The 15,760-nt window shown below is 39.4% G+C and overlaps 1 protein-coding gene across 1 annotated transcript; it reads right to left on the bottom strand.

Moving 5' to 3' along the window:
- Positions 1-1,867: 1,867 nt before the first annotated feature.
- Positions 1,868-15,479, bottom strand: sft2d2 (SFT2 domain containing 2). Its single transcript, NM_001016405.2, has 8 exons — positions 15,324-15,479; positions 13,249-13,335; positions 12,072-12,157; positions 8,067-8,148; positions 7,380-7,415; positions 6,257-6,315; positions 2,574-2,603; positions 1,868-2,169 (listed from the first exon to the last, which is right to left on the bottom strand). The coding sequence occupies exons 1-8, from the start codon at positions 15,384-15,386 to the stop codon at positions 2,130-2,132; spliced, it is 483 nt and encodes a 160-aa protein (NP_001016405.1). The 5' UTR covers positions 15,387-15,479; the 3' UTR covers positions 1,868-2,129.
- Positions 15,480-15,760: the final 281 nt, after the last annotated feature.

The following is a 15,760-nucleotide window of genomic DNA, read 5'->3' as shown; positions in this document are numbered from 1 at the left end:
TGTGGAGGATAAATTTATGTACATAATAAATGTTTAAACTGGGAATCTTAAAAGTAATGTGTCCTACCAAACCCCAACAAGATAATTTACCTGAAAGGATATATACAAAACAAGACACATCATAGGGTATTTTTACTCGATTTGCCCAAGTTGTGCCCAAGTTTTGTGCAATGGGGCATATTTCTCAAACTGTTCACCAGAGAATTAAAAAAATCCTGTAAATAGTACTGTGGAGTTCCCTTGTAAACTGTCCTTTAACTCTGATAAATATGCCACCGCGATACACGTAGTACTGAGATTTTTGTATGGACTATAAAAATGTATCACCAGGGTTATGACAAAACAGGTAATTTAACAACTGGGGGCTCTAACAGACTTTTGACAATAAAATGAGTTTAAAGAAGCCATAGACAGAGCATTTCCCACCAGTTACTGCCCGAATCTGCACAGGCAGAACACTTATTTTGGATAAGAGTAAATAGAAACTATTCTCTACGATAAAACCACTGCATGTTAAAATGTCAGATGTGCCACAGAATATAGAAATAATACATGGCGTAATGAATACAACAAATCACTAAAAATCTGACCTATAGTCATTTGATTTTTCCTTTCTACATTTCTCAAGGTTGGGTTTATGTACAATTCTGGGAAAATGATCTTTAAATGTAAACTATATATATGTATGTGTCGGGCACATCTCTCCCAACAAAACCATTTGTATTGCATATTGTATATCTATTTCAGAGCACCATCACATTTTCAACAATCAGCATCTTTCAACCGGTGGCCATTTTCCCTCACAATTTTCAGTGACATTTACATCTGCAAATAGCACATGTGCGCAATGAAGAATGCAGGTTTACGAAGGAAGAACCTACTCTGATAAGTCTTGCACAGCTAGAGCAGTTTCTATGGAAACTAGCAGTGCCATCACTTCATTGGCTGCTAGACTGGAGGGCATGTTTCGTAACCTGAAAGCATGCTCAGTAAGCCAAGAGCCAAAGTGAATCAGTCTTACTATTAACCTTTGATCAACAGGAGAGAAAGGTATTTAAGGATTTCATTATTTGTTCACCGATTACATTTTTTTGTGGGGAGTTTACATGTAATTTAGAGTTGGCCTGGACCTCTTGGGGCCCACAGGAAAAAACTAACATCTAGGTCACACAACAACAAAATGTAGTACGGCCCTAAATGCTTACACTTTCAGAGGAAGTATGAAATGGGAATTAACCTAGGCTAGGGCCACTGGGAGATCCTCTGGTGCAGGCCAGTCCAGTGCTGATGGTATTCCTTTCATACATCAGCTAGAGCAGTGTTCCCCAACCAGTGGTTCATGAGTAACATGTTGCTCCCCAACCCTTTGGATGTTGCTCCCAGTGGCCTCAAAGCAGGTGCTTATTTGTGACTTTCTGGTAAGGAGGCAAGTTTTGGTTGCATACAAACCAAGTATAATGCCAAACGGAGCCTTCTGTAGGCTGCCAGTCCACATAGAGGCTATTAAGTAGCCAATTATAGCTCTTATTGGCACCCCCAGAAAACTTTTTCATGCTTGTGTTGTTTCCCCAATACTTTTTCCATTTAAATGTGGCTCACTGGTATTTAAGGTTGGGGATCCCTGAGCTAGAGGGTGTTGATTTTTAAGGTAATGCATATCCAATGCTGTGCCATATATACAGACATATATTCAGTCTATCTTTATTAATATGCATTAATAACATCGCTCATTGCCAGTATGATTTTAATACATTTGTGACACCACTTTAAGTTTAACTTTTTTTTTTGCTAGAACAATTTTTACTTAGAGGCTGCAAATGACACTCTGTAAAGGACAAATAGTAGTCAAAAGCCGTATTAATCATCATTTTTTAAAGTTTAAAAATTAGTTTTTTTTATTGGTTGTCAAGTTCCTACACCTTATAAGTTTCTATAAATAACAGTAATATCTTACAAATATGGCAAAATATTATGGAATGTTTATTATAATATACCAAATTTAAAATTAAAATAGAAACATCTAGAAAATAATTACATCCTATAAAATACATTTTTACAGAAAAAATATTGACAAATTATATAAGGCTGTTAAAATCTTCTTTAAGGCATTTAGAGTATATGTATCTCATTTATGAAATACATGTTGAAAAGCATTTCTTCACAGCATCTCTGGGAAATCAAACAAAAAAATGTTAAACAATGAGCATGCAGCATGATTATATACCAAATATATGTGTTTTTTTTTAAAAAATGTATTTAGCAGCACAGTTAACTATAGGGAGAGCAAACACCACAGACCTCATGTGATCTCTCTGTACTAGGCCCCTCCCTGCATTTATGTTGCATGTTAAAAAAGAAAAGTAAGGGGAAAGGGGGCTGAAAGGATGGGTGCATGTGATTAACTATAGAGAAAGCAGACGCCTAACAATTTGTGTGCCAGGGAGTAGGTTGCTGTGCATGCTCCCAATGCTATGATATTTGGTGCTGTAAACTAAGAATTTCACATTCTACTTGATATCAAGGACACATATACTACAGATATTTCAATGTGAGCTGAACCAAGCACACATTACCTTGCAAATGGGATGAATGAAATGCTGTACCTGAAAACACAAAAATATGTATTGTAAACCTGCAGGCATTATATAAACAGATTTTTTTATTTTTTTTTTTATTCACTTAGAAAGCAGCAAATTCAGAATTCCACATTTTTGGATTAACTAAATCTCAACCATGGCAGACAAAGCATTTTTTCCACAGATGGAGGAATGGTTATTCCCCAAAACTGCCCACTGTATGTAATGGCTGGAATGAAAGATACTCCTGTCACTGACCAGATGCAAACACAAGTGTCTTCTGGTGGCATGATTGTCCATTTTCCCCCGAAAACAAAAGCCCAACTTTAAAGCTCTGGCCGAATGAAATATTTTGTTTGCAGATGAAGGAATTTTCCCCTCAAATTTGTATTAATTATTTAATCCTTTTAAGTGCCACACATGGTAGAACCTCCGTTCTGAAGATAACATGGCCAAAGTGTCACCGATTGTATATTCTAAGTTCTGTAGCAGTTCTTGGTCTGGGAGCAGAGAGTGGCTTTTACAGACGCTCCTTCACTCCCTGCTAATTTCCCAGCCCCTAGGCAACAGGCAGAAGTGGGGAAAAAGTGGGCCCTTGGGCACGATTATCCAGGGGCCCCTAGGCAGAAGTAGATGTACAAGCTATGCGTCTGCTGCTGCCTGCACTTCCTCCTCTCCCCGGATTGCCCCCACTGGATCCCTTACCATGATATCACACTTGTACCTGCAGTAGAGGAGATCCTGTGTCTTCAGCCTGCTTGCATTTTTGCACAAGTGACATTACACACTCATAACCACACACATTTACGCTTACACACACATTTTGGGGGGATTGGAGGGACACATTCACAGCACTCGCACAATCTTGCACATGTACACACATGCACAGAACACAATTTGTTAAGTGTACACATACATAGACACACAGTTTTGTGGGTTGTTTTTTTTTTTTTTTTTTTACTGCATTGTGTGTTTGCTAACCACAGTGTGCAATACATTTTGTATGTTATTTCGGTGATTTTAATGCATTCCGCATTGTTCTTTGTTACTTGCCAATGGAACTTTTGTCTGCTTTATATCAATTTAGGTGGCTCTGTATGCTATATAGTTTGGTAAATCTATGCATGTCAAACTGTTCAGTAGAACCCTCGTGTTCATATTTTGGATGTTTTATACTGGTACATTACAAAATATGGGGTATATTATTGGGTAAAATGCAAGCTTTGTGATTATTTTCAGAAATGTCATAAAACCTCCATGTTTAGCATTGTAGTTTGCAGTACAAAGACATATTTACCCCTTTTAGGTTCGGAAAATATATGGTTTTCTAGCGTCCCCCTACTGTTAGGGGTCTTATGGCACATAATACACATACTAGGTGCTTATATTGCAGCAGCCGGTGTCAGATGTGAAAATTCATATGCACTTTTTATTCATGTGGGTGCATTGTATGTCACATAGTGACATATCTATGCATTTTGGGCATAAAAAGTTAAACCCTGGCATTCATATTTAGAATGTGGGGCATATAATGGGGTAAAATGCATGCTTTGAGAAAATTTTTCCGAAATTACATAAAAACTAAAAAGTTTAGCTTAGCTTTGCTGTTTGGTCATTTTATATATGGCAGAATTTGTATTTTTGGAAAATATCAGGTTTTTTTTTTAGTTGTAGAAGCATATGCCATGAAATATGTTTGCACTAACTTTTTGGGTCCCTATGCCAGATACTATGCACAATGGTCATCAAACTTTTTTTTTTGGTACCTAATGCTATGTGGGAGATAAGATGCTGGAAAGTCGAAGTTTTGAGGTGATTTTCAGGTATTCCATCAAAACTGTGAAATTTGGGAAAGCTTTGCGGGTTTGGAGTAGAAAATAATGGTTATTCATTTTGTATTCACCTGAATGTGTACTTTCCAAAAATATATGGTTTTGGGTGGGGTAAAAGTATTTCTTTGGGCGTTACCTCACCAAAAATAAACGTGTTGATTTTTCAGTAGCTGCAGTGACCCTTCAGGACAACTGGTATACACTAACTTCGTTTTGGGTTCTCTAAACACCAGTTACTTTGGTAATCCAATTCACAATGGGCATCAAACTGTGGCAATCATATTTAGGATGGTTTTTTTTTCTTGGTACCTGATGATATGTGGGAGATAAGATGCTGAATGGAAGCTTAAGGAGGTTTTCAGGTATTTTTGGAAAAGCCTTGTTACTTAATAGTTTGGAGTAGAAAGACATGGTTACCTATTTTAGATTTAGCAGTGTACTTTCTAAAAAACTATGGTTTTAAGGGTGAAAAATATTTCTGTGGCATCACCCCAAAAAAATGCAGTAAATGTGTTGATCTTTCAGTAGCTGATTTTTTGGTGTTGGAATCTAAAGTATGCTGATTTCAGCAGTGGAGTTTTCAAATCTACAGATTTATAAATCTCCCTAAAATTATACATATCTGGTATTAGCTCATTTGAGAGACACAAGGCTTTCCAAATCTATTAGATTTTAGTGGATAAAATGAAATATTTTTCTGGTATAAATCCCTATATCATGTAAATTAGCAACTTTTCATTTTTTATAGTTATTTGGAACTTTAAATCTTGTCTCAAAAACACAGGCACAATTAGAAACTCAGGTTCTCCTGAGTGACTGACAAAATGTATAGTTTTCCTAGGTAAACTACAAGTTTCCCCCAGGAAATGCCCCCTAAAGTGAGAGAGCACACACTGTTCAAAAGATACAGAGTGCAAATGAAATGCAAAATTCTGCTGGCACTTAGAAGGTTGGGTTTCAGTATTCAGCAAAATCTTTTGTGGAGGTTTTAGTATTGGCCAGTTCCAAAATTGGATTTGAAAAAAAGTATATATATGTTTATACACACACACACACACACACACACATCTAAAGATTACATAAGCTAAAAAAAACAATCATTTTAGCTTTTAATTCAACTCCCTTAGGCACTAGGGGTCCAGGAAGAAGCAAAAAGTAACAAAACAGTAAATGAAATCACTAATATTCATATAGGGCAGGGGTAGGGAACCTATGGCTCGGGAGCCAGATGTGGCTCTTTTGATGGCTGCATCTGGCTCGCTGCCAAATCTTTAATAAAAAAAATAACGGGGGTCGTGGCCTGCGCTCGGCAGATAGAAGACGTGTTCTAAGCCTTAGAACACGTCTTCTATTGGCCAAGTGCAGGCCACGCCCTCCTCCTCACTGCATCCGCATCCGGCATCCTTGGCACCCACCCTACCTTGCCCCTGCGCTCGGCGGATAGAAGACGTGTTCTAAGCCTTAGAATAGGTCTTCTATTCGCCAAGCGCAGGCCACGCCCTCCTCTGCATCGCATACGCATCCGGCATTTTTGGGACCCATCCTACCTTGCACCGCAGCATCTGCGGCCAAACATTTTGTATGGCTCTCACGGAATTACATTTTAAAATATGTGCTGTTTATGGCTCTCTCAGCCAAAAAGGTTCCTGACCCCTGATATAGGGGGAAAATATGAAGAGTACAAGTCTCAGTACAGGTTTACTTTAGGGCCTCTAGTACACAAAATTTTAATGGGGAAAAATCCCTGCATTTCTCTGGCTCCTGAAGCATATCTTAAATAAACCCATAACCCATTAAACCTATTAACGTATACATCCTGTTTTTTGCCAAACTAAGAAGCAGACTTACCATGCCATCGCAAAAAACTGCAAAATACAGAACAATAATGCAAGCCCTTTGATCTTCCACTAAAAAGAAAAATGTTATAGCACATATATTAGAATAAAAATAAACTGCTTATTGATATATTGCTATACTAGTGCATGAGTTAGAAAAGTTGTGACACATAAGTAAATTTTAAGTAAGAAATTGCAATGATTTTGTGTTATTTATTTCAAAGAAATTAAACATATTTCAAAAGAATCTTTTAAAAAATGGGAAGGCCTTTTTTTATCTTAGGAAACTTCCTCAATCATTAAATGATTAAAGGCAATGTCCATTGTCAATTGTATTTTTACTTTTTGCAAAGTGAAATAAAATGTTAACTTTAAGCAACTTTCCAATACACAGTAATAGTAAATGTAATTGCTGTTTTAATTACTATCTGTTCCTCTTCACTACTTGCCTAACTACAGCAATGATGGATAGAGAAGTGCTTATTCCTGCTAAATTCTCTGTTGTTGGCAATAGCTGGAAAAGAATCTTAAGGACTATGGCACATGCAGTTTTGTTAATCGCTGGCATCTAGTGGTTAACAGCGGTGGACGCAAGGTCTTTTCTGTCTCTTGTTTTTTTTCTACTAGTAAATGAAGAAACACATTATTGGATGCACTTGGGGAAGGGAAAGGTGGTGTTTTGGTACTGAGATCTGTCTGTCACCACTCCATGTTCATTGAACACTGCCACATTCTATTCACTAGTATTAAGAGGAATGACAAAGGAAATGGGAAGTTTTGTCTGCTACTATTTTTCACTGGATGGCAACAGCAGACAAAATATTGTATGTGTCATGGCCCTAAATTAGGGTTTTTTTTCCTTTACAGGTGTATGAATCTACCCCATTTTATGGTCTTATTTCTGTTTCCATTTTTGCCCTCTATCTTTTTTAAAGCCTTAATCCTAATATTAATAATTATCTTTATAGTAGGGATAAATGTTTTCTGAACTGTTGAGGATTCAGAGGAGCTCTGTGGTCAGAATAACGTCCAATACATATATTATAACAAGCAAAGATTTTCCAAAGTTTTAAAGCAAACATTAGACAGGAGACAGAACATACCCAGTAATAGTGTATAGTACTACTACTACTTACCCATAGAGCAGCACATAACGTTAATATCAGACAAAGCTAGAAAAAGAAGTTACATGTTAATATGTCACAGTTAAAAAATGGGTTTGATAGAATATAGTAAGTGTTTTGCAAAGCTTGAAGCAATTATTTGCTACTGTAATATGGTTAGGATTTTGTGGAAGGAGACTTAGGAGGTGAATAAACCAAACTATATGTGCTCCCAAACCTTGTGTCTCAACCCTTTCTCCTTGTAGATTGTAAGCTCTGTTGGGCAGGGCTCTCTTCACCTCTTGTACTGGTTATTGATTGCTTTATATGTTACTCTGTATGTCCTGTATGAAACCCACTTATTGTACAGCGCTGCGGAATATGTTGTTGCTTTATAAATAAATGTTAATAATAATAATATGTGCTTGAAAAATAATGCATCGGGGCAGGTTTAAAATTTTGGAATATTACCAGATCTAAGATTTTATGAACAAAATATCAATGAAACAGAAACAGTATTGCAAATTTGAAAAGCAGGGCAGATTTACAAGCAAATCTCTTTGTCAATTACACTGTTGCATTTTTCTTATTCTTTTTTTTCTAAGCTATTCCTTAGTGAAATAAAAAGTAATGCAAAAATCATGCAAACTAGTTGAGTTTTATTTGTACAATCTACATTAAACGAACAACTGTTCAGTCTGTTTATCATTGTATACATACCAACATAACAATTGTGGCGATTAAACGAGTCATCTCAAACATCTTTTTTAATTGCTTCAAAGGACCCATGAGAAAGAATGTGCTATGAAAAGAAAGTAGGAATTCTGAAACCAGTTTTTACATCTTTTATTATAAGACTATGTATTATTGATTTAAAAGTAAGACCTCTTCATGGTAAACATATTCAAAAGACAAAACAGACAGTTTTAACATGTATATTTTAGCACTATCATAGGCATACACAGAGAAGGCTAGCCAGGACCATGTTTTCCAGCCTTTAGGAAGCTATATATATTTTAAATCCAAATCCCCATATGTAATATAAAGCACTAAGTTTGCCCAGGAGCAGTAACCCATAGCAACCAATAAGATGGTTGGTTGCTATGGATTACTACTCCTGGGTAGAGATGTAGCGAACTGTTCGCCGGCGAACTAATTCGCGTGAACATCGGGTGTTCGCGTTCGCGCAAATTCGCGGACTTTTGCCGATGTTCGCCACTTTGGGTTCGCCGCGTTTTTTTTTTTGGCGCCGCGTTTTTTCGCCTTGGTTTTTCCGCCGCGTTTTTTCGCTTTGTTTTATCGCCTATGCATATACATAGGAATAGCTTGCGGGTTTTTTTTGGCGTTATTTTTTGGCGTTTTTTTTTTTTGGCGCTTTTTTTTTGGCGTTTTTTTTACAAGTATTTTTCAGATAAGTTTTTGCCCTTGATCCCCCTCCTGCATGCCACTGTCCAGGTGGTGGCACCCTTTAAACAACTTTAAAATCAGTTTTCTGGCCAGAAATGGCTTTTCTAGGTTTTAAAGTTCGCCTTCCCATTGAAGTCTATGGGGTTCGCAAAGTTCGCGAATATTCGCGAGTTTTGGCGAAAGTCCGCGAACATTTTTGCGCGGGTTCGCTACATCCCTACTCCTGGGCAAACACAATGCCTGTTATTACATAACCCCCTTAATGTAGGGAAAGATAATTTTGGATTCCTTTTGTAGCAACCTTACAAAAGAGCTGCCTTACTTAGCCAGAAAGCACAGAGCTGAGGACCTGCAACTCAAGGCGTCCTGTGGCAGCAGGCTTACATGTTTGGGTGTATTTGTTTATGAATGTCTTTATAAGTGTGTGCATGCACAAATGTAAAGGAGCATGCTCCTGTGAATTTATATCTAGAAATATGCTCCTGTAAAACTGGATGGGATAAATGGGAGGTGATTAAGCATGCAGCAATGTACAAAAATGCTTGCTTTTTGGGTAGTAGTGTTGTGAAACTGTGCAATATCACTTCTAAGAACACACAGCTGAAAGAGTTACTATTGTAAGAGCCTAAATATAGGAGAAGAGAGTTTAATTAAAGTAGTTACTTTAGCGGGTATCTAAAAGAGAAAGTAGTGAGCTAAAAAACGTGGAGGTCTAGCAAACTTGACAAATATCACTTCATGGAGATTCCATTTGAAGCAGCGTAGGTGGTTTTTCACGGTGAGGGCAGTGAGGTTGTGGAATGCCCTTCCTAGTGATGTGGTAATGGCAGATTCAGTTAATCCCTTTAAGAGGGCCTGGTTGATTTCTTGAACAAGCATAATATCCAAGGCTATTGTGATACTAATATCTACAGTTAGTATTAATGTTAGTATATATAATTTATGTATGTGATGGTATAGATTGGTAAGTATAGGTTGTGTGTGCTGGCTTTACTTGGAAGGGTTGAACTTGATGGACTCTTTTTTTCAACACTATGTAACGTCGGGACATAATCAGCAATTCTGATTAACAATTGCCTCAGAAGCAACAGATTACCAATCACAACAGTGGTCACCATTTTGGATTTTGTGACACTCACATGCTCAATATGGTTGAGAAGCTTAGGAGTTGTCTCAAATTATCAAATAGAAAATGAGGTTTGTCTGTCATATAAGCTTATACTACAGGGCTGATTATTTAATTTAATGCAAATCACACTCAACTACAGATGACTGAGCCCCCCTTGAAAAAAAAAAAAAAACTTCAGAGGCACCCACCCATAGCCATGCAAAAGCCACACACACACAACTGCACGGTCAGCTGCCTGCTCGCCACTTGCTTACTTCCAGCAGGCGGCAAACTTTAGTGGACTGGAGTGGGCTTCAACAATACAGCAGGCCCCATGGTCTGGTTTCTTAGCTGCCATTTACCAATAATTTACTAATCAGCCTTATATTGTGACATCTATAATCTATAGTTACAGTATATTTAGTAACTGATGCAGCACAAAGCATGTGCAGTGAATTAACAAAAAAAGAATATGGGGAGCTACTGGGGGTATCTTTGGAGGCACAGATCATTAATTTACAAGTCTTTGTGTCCATGCTTTAAACTTAGTATCAAACTACTAGAAGAAGTTTAAGCACTACGTCCATATGCAATATACAGGTCCTTTTCAAAAAATTAGCATATTGTGATAAAGTTCATTATTTTCTGTAATGTACTGATAAACATTAGACTTTCATATATTTTAGATTCATTACACACAACTGAAGTAGTTCAAGCCTTTTCTTGTTTTAATATTGATGATTGTGGCATACAGCTCATGAAAACCCAAAATTCCTATCAAAAAATTAGCATATCATGAAAAGGTTCTCTAAACGAGCTATTAACCTAATCATCTGAATCAACTAATTAACTCTAAAAACCTTAAAAAGATTCCTGAGGCTTTTAGAAACTCCCAGCCTGGTTCATTACTCAAAACCGCAATCATGGGTAAGACTGCCAACCTGACTGCTGTCCAGAAGGCCATCATTGACACCCTCAAGCAAGAGGGTAAGACACAGAAAGAAATTTCTGAACGAATAGGCTGTTCCCAGAGTGCTGTATCAAGGCACCTCAGTGGGAAGTCTGTGGGAAGGAAAAAGTGTGGCAGAAAACGCTGCACAACGAGAAGAGGTGACTGGGCCCTGAGGAAGATTGTGGAGAAGGACCGATTCCTGACCTTGGGGGACCTGCGGAAGCAGTGGACTGAGTCTGGAGTAGAAACATCCAGAGCCACCGTGTACAGGCGTGTGCAGGAAATGGGCTACAGGTGCCGCATTCCCCAGGTCAAGCCACTTTTGAACCAGAAACAGCGGCAGAAGTGCCTGACCTGGGCTACAGAGAAGCAGCACTGGACTGTTGCTCAGTGGTCCAAAGTATGTCATTCGGAAATCAAGGTGCCAGAGTCTGGAGGAAGACTGGGGAGAGGGAAATACCAAAATGCCTGAAGTCCAGTGTCAAGTACCCACAGTCAGTGATGGTCTGGGGTGCCATGTCAGCTGCTGGTGTTGGTCCACTGTGTTTTATCAAGGGCAGGGTCAATGCAGCTAGCTATCAGGAGATTTTGGAGCACTTCATGCTTCCATCTGCTGAAAAGCTTTATGGAGATGAAGATTTCATTTTTCAGCACAACCTGGCACCTGCTCACAGTGCCAAAACCACTGGTAAATGGTTTACTGACCATGGTATTACTGTGCTCAATTGGCCTGCCAACTCTCCTGACCTGAACCCCATAGAGAATCTGTGGGATATTGTGAAGAGAAAGTTGAGAGACACAAGACCCAACACTCTGGATGAGCTTAAGGCCGCTATTGAAGCATCCTGGGCCTCCATAACACCTGAGCAGTGCCACAGGCTGATTGCCTCCATGCCACGCCACATTGAAGCAGTCATTTCTGCAAAAGGATTCCCGACCAAGTATTGAGTGCATAACTGAACATAATTATTTGAAGGCTGACTTTTTTTGTATTAAAACACTTTTCTTTTATTGGTCGGATGAAATATGCTAATTTTTTGATAGGAATTTTGGGTTTTCATGAGCTGTATGCCACAATCATCAATATTAAAACAAGAAAAGGCTTGGACTACTTCAGTTGTGTGTAATGAATCTAAAATATATGAAAGTCTAATGTTTATCAGTACATTACAGAAAATAATGAACTTTATCACAATATGCTAATTTTTTGAAAAGGACCTGTATACTAGGAAGCACAATAATGGAACCCTTAAAATACCTTCCAAGAGATGATACATTTCCAATAGTGTAAAAAATTGCAAACAGTGCCAATCCCTTCCCTGGAACCCAAAGGAGGCAAGTACCCTAAAATAAAAAAAAAAAAAAAGAAATTATCATTATCATATATTTTTAGACTGGAAACCATATTTAAATGTTATATACAGATTTCATTAGGGATGCACCAAACACAGTTTTTTTGGTTTGGCTGAACCCCTGAATCCATCCCAAGAGATGTGGCTGAATACCGAACCGAATCCTAATCCTGATTAGCATATGCTAATTAGGATCCGGAAGGAGCAAACGTAAGTAAAGTGCACAGCGAAAATTTTCCCCTTCCGTGTTCACGCGGACAATCCGAACCCTGCCGAAAAAGGCTGAATCCTGGCCAAATACCAAACCGAATGGTGCATCCCTAGATTTCATACAAATATTTACAGATAGAGTAGATAAAGATGGCCCTGCTCATTAGAGCTTACAATAAAGAATGTAACAATGGTCAGACAATTCTATTACACCGCTCCCAAGTGAGTAAAAGTCAAATTTTATCTGGCCTAAAATGTGTTAAACATTTTGTCACCCTGGTTGTAGTCCCTGCTCTGAGTTTGCTGCTATTTACAGCAACAGCCAATAATTGCCAACCCTTCAATAAGGACAAACCAACTCATATTAATTTGCACTGATAGGGGGCAGGTATGCTTTCTAAGTACTGACAGGTTTCAGCAGGTTTCTTGGCTTTCCATGCCTTTTTGCACCTCCTTTTCTTCATGTGTTCAATACTTATTCCCTGTGTCATTCCACTTTATTACACATAACTTAATGACTTACACATCACATGTATGTGTGGATTACTTGGGTTGCTACCGGCATCTGGTGTAAATAGTCATGTTGATAGCCTCATTAGAAATATATTTGCTGAAAAAATGTTGACATGTTCAATACTTAATTTTCCCTGCTTTATGTATTTATGTAGAAATAAACAACAGATGCAACCTAGGATTAATGTGAAACAAGTAGCATATGTACCAGTATCACGCACAAAGTGAGACTAGTTTCTGCTATTGAGAAACCTCTCATGTCATGTCAGATGGCAAGTTAAGTAATAATTACTGCTGAATCATATTGTGTATAATCATCTACACATACAAACACATACACAAGCAGAGTTAAGGGCTTACCAGAATGGAGCAAGCAACACCAATCACAAAGCAAGCGATAAAGCCTTTGATTCTTGTACCCCAGCTTAGTGAACTTGTCTCTATTACCTATGAAAAAGACAGAGGAAAAAGTTATCGGACCCCTTATACGGAAACCCATTATCCAGAAAGTTCAGAATTATGGAAAGGCCATCTCCCATAAACTCCATTTTAAACAAATAATTCACATTTTTAAGAATGGTTTCCTTTCTCTCTAACAAAAAAAACAGTACCTTGTACTTGATCCCAACGAAGATATAATTAATCCTTATTGGGGGGAAAACAATCCTGTTGGGTTTAATTACTGTTTAAATAATTTTTTTTTAGCAGACTTAGGGCTCTGGCACACGGGGGAGATTAGTCGCCCGCGATTAACTCCCTGTTCGCGGGCGACTAATCTCCCCGAGTTGCCTACCCCTGCCATCCCACCGGCGAACATGTAAGTCGCCGGCGGGATGGCAGACGCGGCGGCGCGATTTCGCGCAAATCGCCGAAAAAGACTCGCAAGTCTTTTTTGCCGATTCCCTGAAATTGCCCCGCCGCGTCTGCCATCCCGCCGGCGACTTACATGTTCGCCGGTGGGATGGCAGGGGTAGGCAACTCGGGGAGATTAGTCGCCCGCGAACAGGGAGTTTTATCGCGGGCAACTAATCTCCCCCGTGTGCCAGAGCCCTTAAGGTAGGAGATCCAAATTACAGAAAGACCCCTAATCTGGAAAACCCCAGGTCCCAAACATTCTGGATAATGGGTCCCATACCTGTATATATACCTGCAGGCCCACAGGCCCCATGGGGCTACCCAATAGCCAAGCAATGTCCCTAATAGGCATCCCCAAAAAACCTTTTCATACTTGTGTAGCTCCACAACATTTTTTACATCTGAGTTTGGCTCATGAGTGAAAAAGGTTAGGGCTCTGGCACACGGGTGCCATCCCACCGGCGACTTACATTTTCGCCGGTGGGATGGCAGGTGATGGCAACTCGGGGAGATTAGTCGCCTGCGAACAGGGAGTTTTGTCACGGTGACAACCAGTGCAGTAATGCAGCAGCACAACCAGGGCACAGGCCCACAGCTTTAAATCATATAGATAAAACGGCTGCAGCTTACTTATCTTTTCTTTTGTAGTTTCATGCTCATCCTTTTCTTTCACTATTCCACAGGGGTCCTTTATTAATGAGGTCCTAAATTGCAATTAGTCCGTTTTGTCCCTTTCTACATATTACATGCATTTTTCTTCTGTTTATGGATACTCTTCCCTTCTCATTCCCACTGTTCTGTTTATTCTGCTGTAGTTTCTAACTCACATTATCTGTTTCCTCCCCATTTTGATTTCTTCTCTAGTAGTTTTCTGTTTTTAATCTCTCTCTTCTCTGCATTCTGTGCTTTTCTTCCTTTCCTCTCAGGGCTCTGGCACACGGGGAGATTAGTCGCCCGCGGCAAAACTCCCTGTTCGCGGGCGACTAATCTCCCTGTGTGCCAGAGCCCTCAGAAGTTTTTTTTCCTGCTCTTTTCCCCTCTATATTTCTCTTTCTCCCCTCGCAATATTCTTCTTGACAATCAAGTTAAAAAAACAACAACCTGTGCACAGAATGCTATTTAATTTAAATGCTGTTAAGCATACCATATCTTATCTTATCTACTAGAAGGGGAGAACTCTTGTCACACAGGGCTGTGCATTAGGACGGTGAGTGGAGAGGTTCAAAGTTAATGCTTTGCAAACTGTCCAATCACACGCACAGCCTGTGTCAAAGGAGCTTTCCTGTTCTGGTAGAGAAGAAGGTATACTTATCTTGGTCTAAATGTAAGCAGCATTCTGAGCACAGCTTTTTTTCTGATGAAGTTTGGCAAGGAGGAAGAGTATGCAATTAGAATTAGTTAGCTGCTGTGCCGGCACAGTCCCCTCCCTATTCCGATGTCTGTGGGTGAAGGGGAGGGGGAGTAAATGCTCCTGATTTCTTCAGTGATGCTGGGCCCCCATTGGACCTAGGACCGGCCCTGGTGCCAGCAATCTTTATTAAAAAGAACACCAGGGGAGGCAAATCTAGTTATCACATTACCTCTTCAAACCCGTTCCTCTCCTCGTTATCCTGCCCACTTAGGACTTTCTTCAGCTTATCCATGGCTGTGTGTTTGCGTAGCCCAGCTGGTGTAACAGGATATTTCTTCCTTTCAGGTGCAACAGGTATTCAGTGTCAATAGAACAGAGATGTCGTCATCAGGAAGCCTTCCAGCAACACACAACGCCCAGAATACGGAAGCTCTCGCCTTCTGCCAATAGCTGCTCTGCAATAAAGTTTGTTTGGTGACGGGGGTTGGCAGAGGGTTGGTACCTGCAGGGCCGGTCTTAGGCCGATTGCGCCCAATTGGGCCCCACACCATTGAAGAAATCAGGAGCATTTACTCCCCCTCCCCTTCATCCACAGACATAGGAACAGAGAGGGGTGGGGGAAGGGGCTGTGCCGGCACAGCAGCTAACTAATTCTAATTGCATACT

This window comes from Xenopus tropicalis, chromosome 2 (assembly GCF_000004195.4).
Source record: "Xenopus tropicalis strain Nigerian chromosome 2, UCB_Xtro_10.0, whole genome shotgun sequence".
NCBI lineage: Eukaryota > Metazoa > Chordata > Amphibia > Anura > Pipidae > Xenopus > Xenopus tropicalis.
Note: the sequence above shows the minus strand (reverse complement) of the source record. Positions and strands in the feature narration are given on the sequence as shown.

Bases quoted from the DNA above. Each gene is read 5' to 3' on its own strand.
- sft2d2 (NM_001016405.2), bottom strand. From the start codon at position 15,386: ATGGATAAGCTGAAGAAAGTCCTAAGTGGGCAGGATAACGAGGAGAGG. The intron at 7,416-8,066 runs GTATGTATACAA...TTCTTTTTCTAG, and splicing joins TCGCCACAATTGTTATGTTG to CTTTGTCTGATATTAACGTT. The intron at 2,604-6,256 runs GTAAGTCTGCTT...TTGTGTTTTCAG, and splicing joins CAGTTTTTTGCGATGGCATG to GTACAGCATTTCATTCATCC.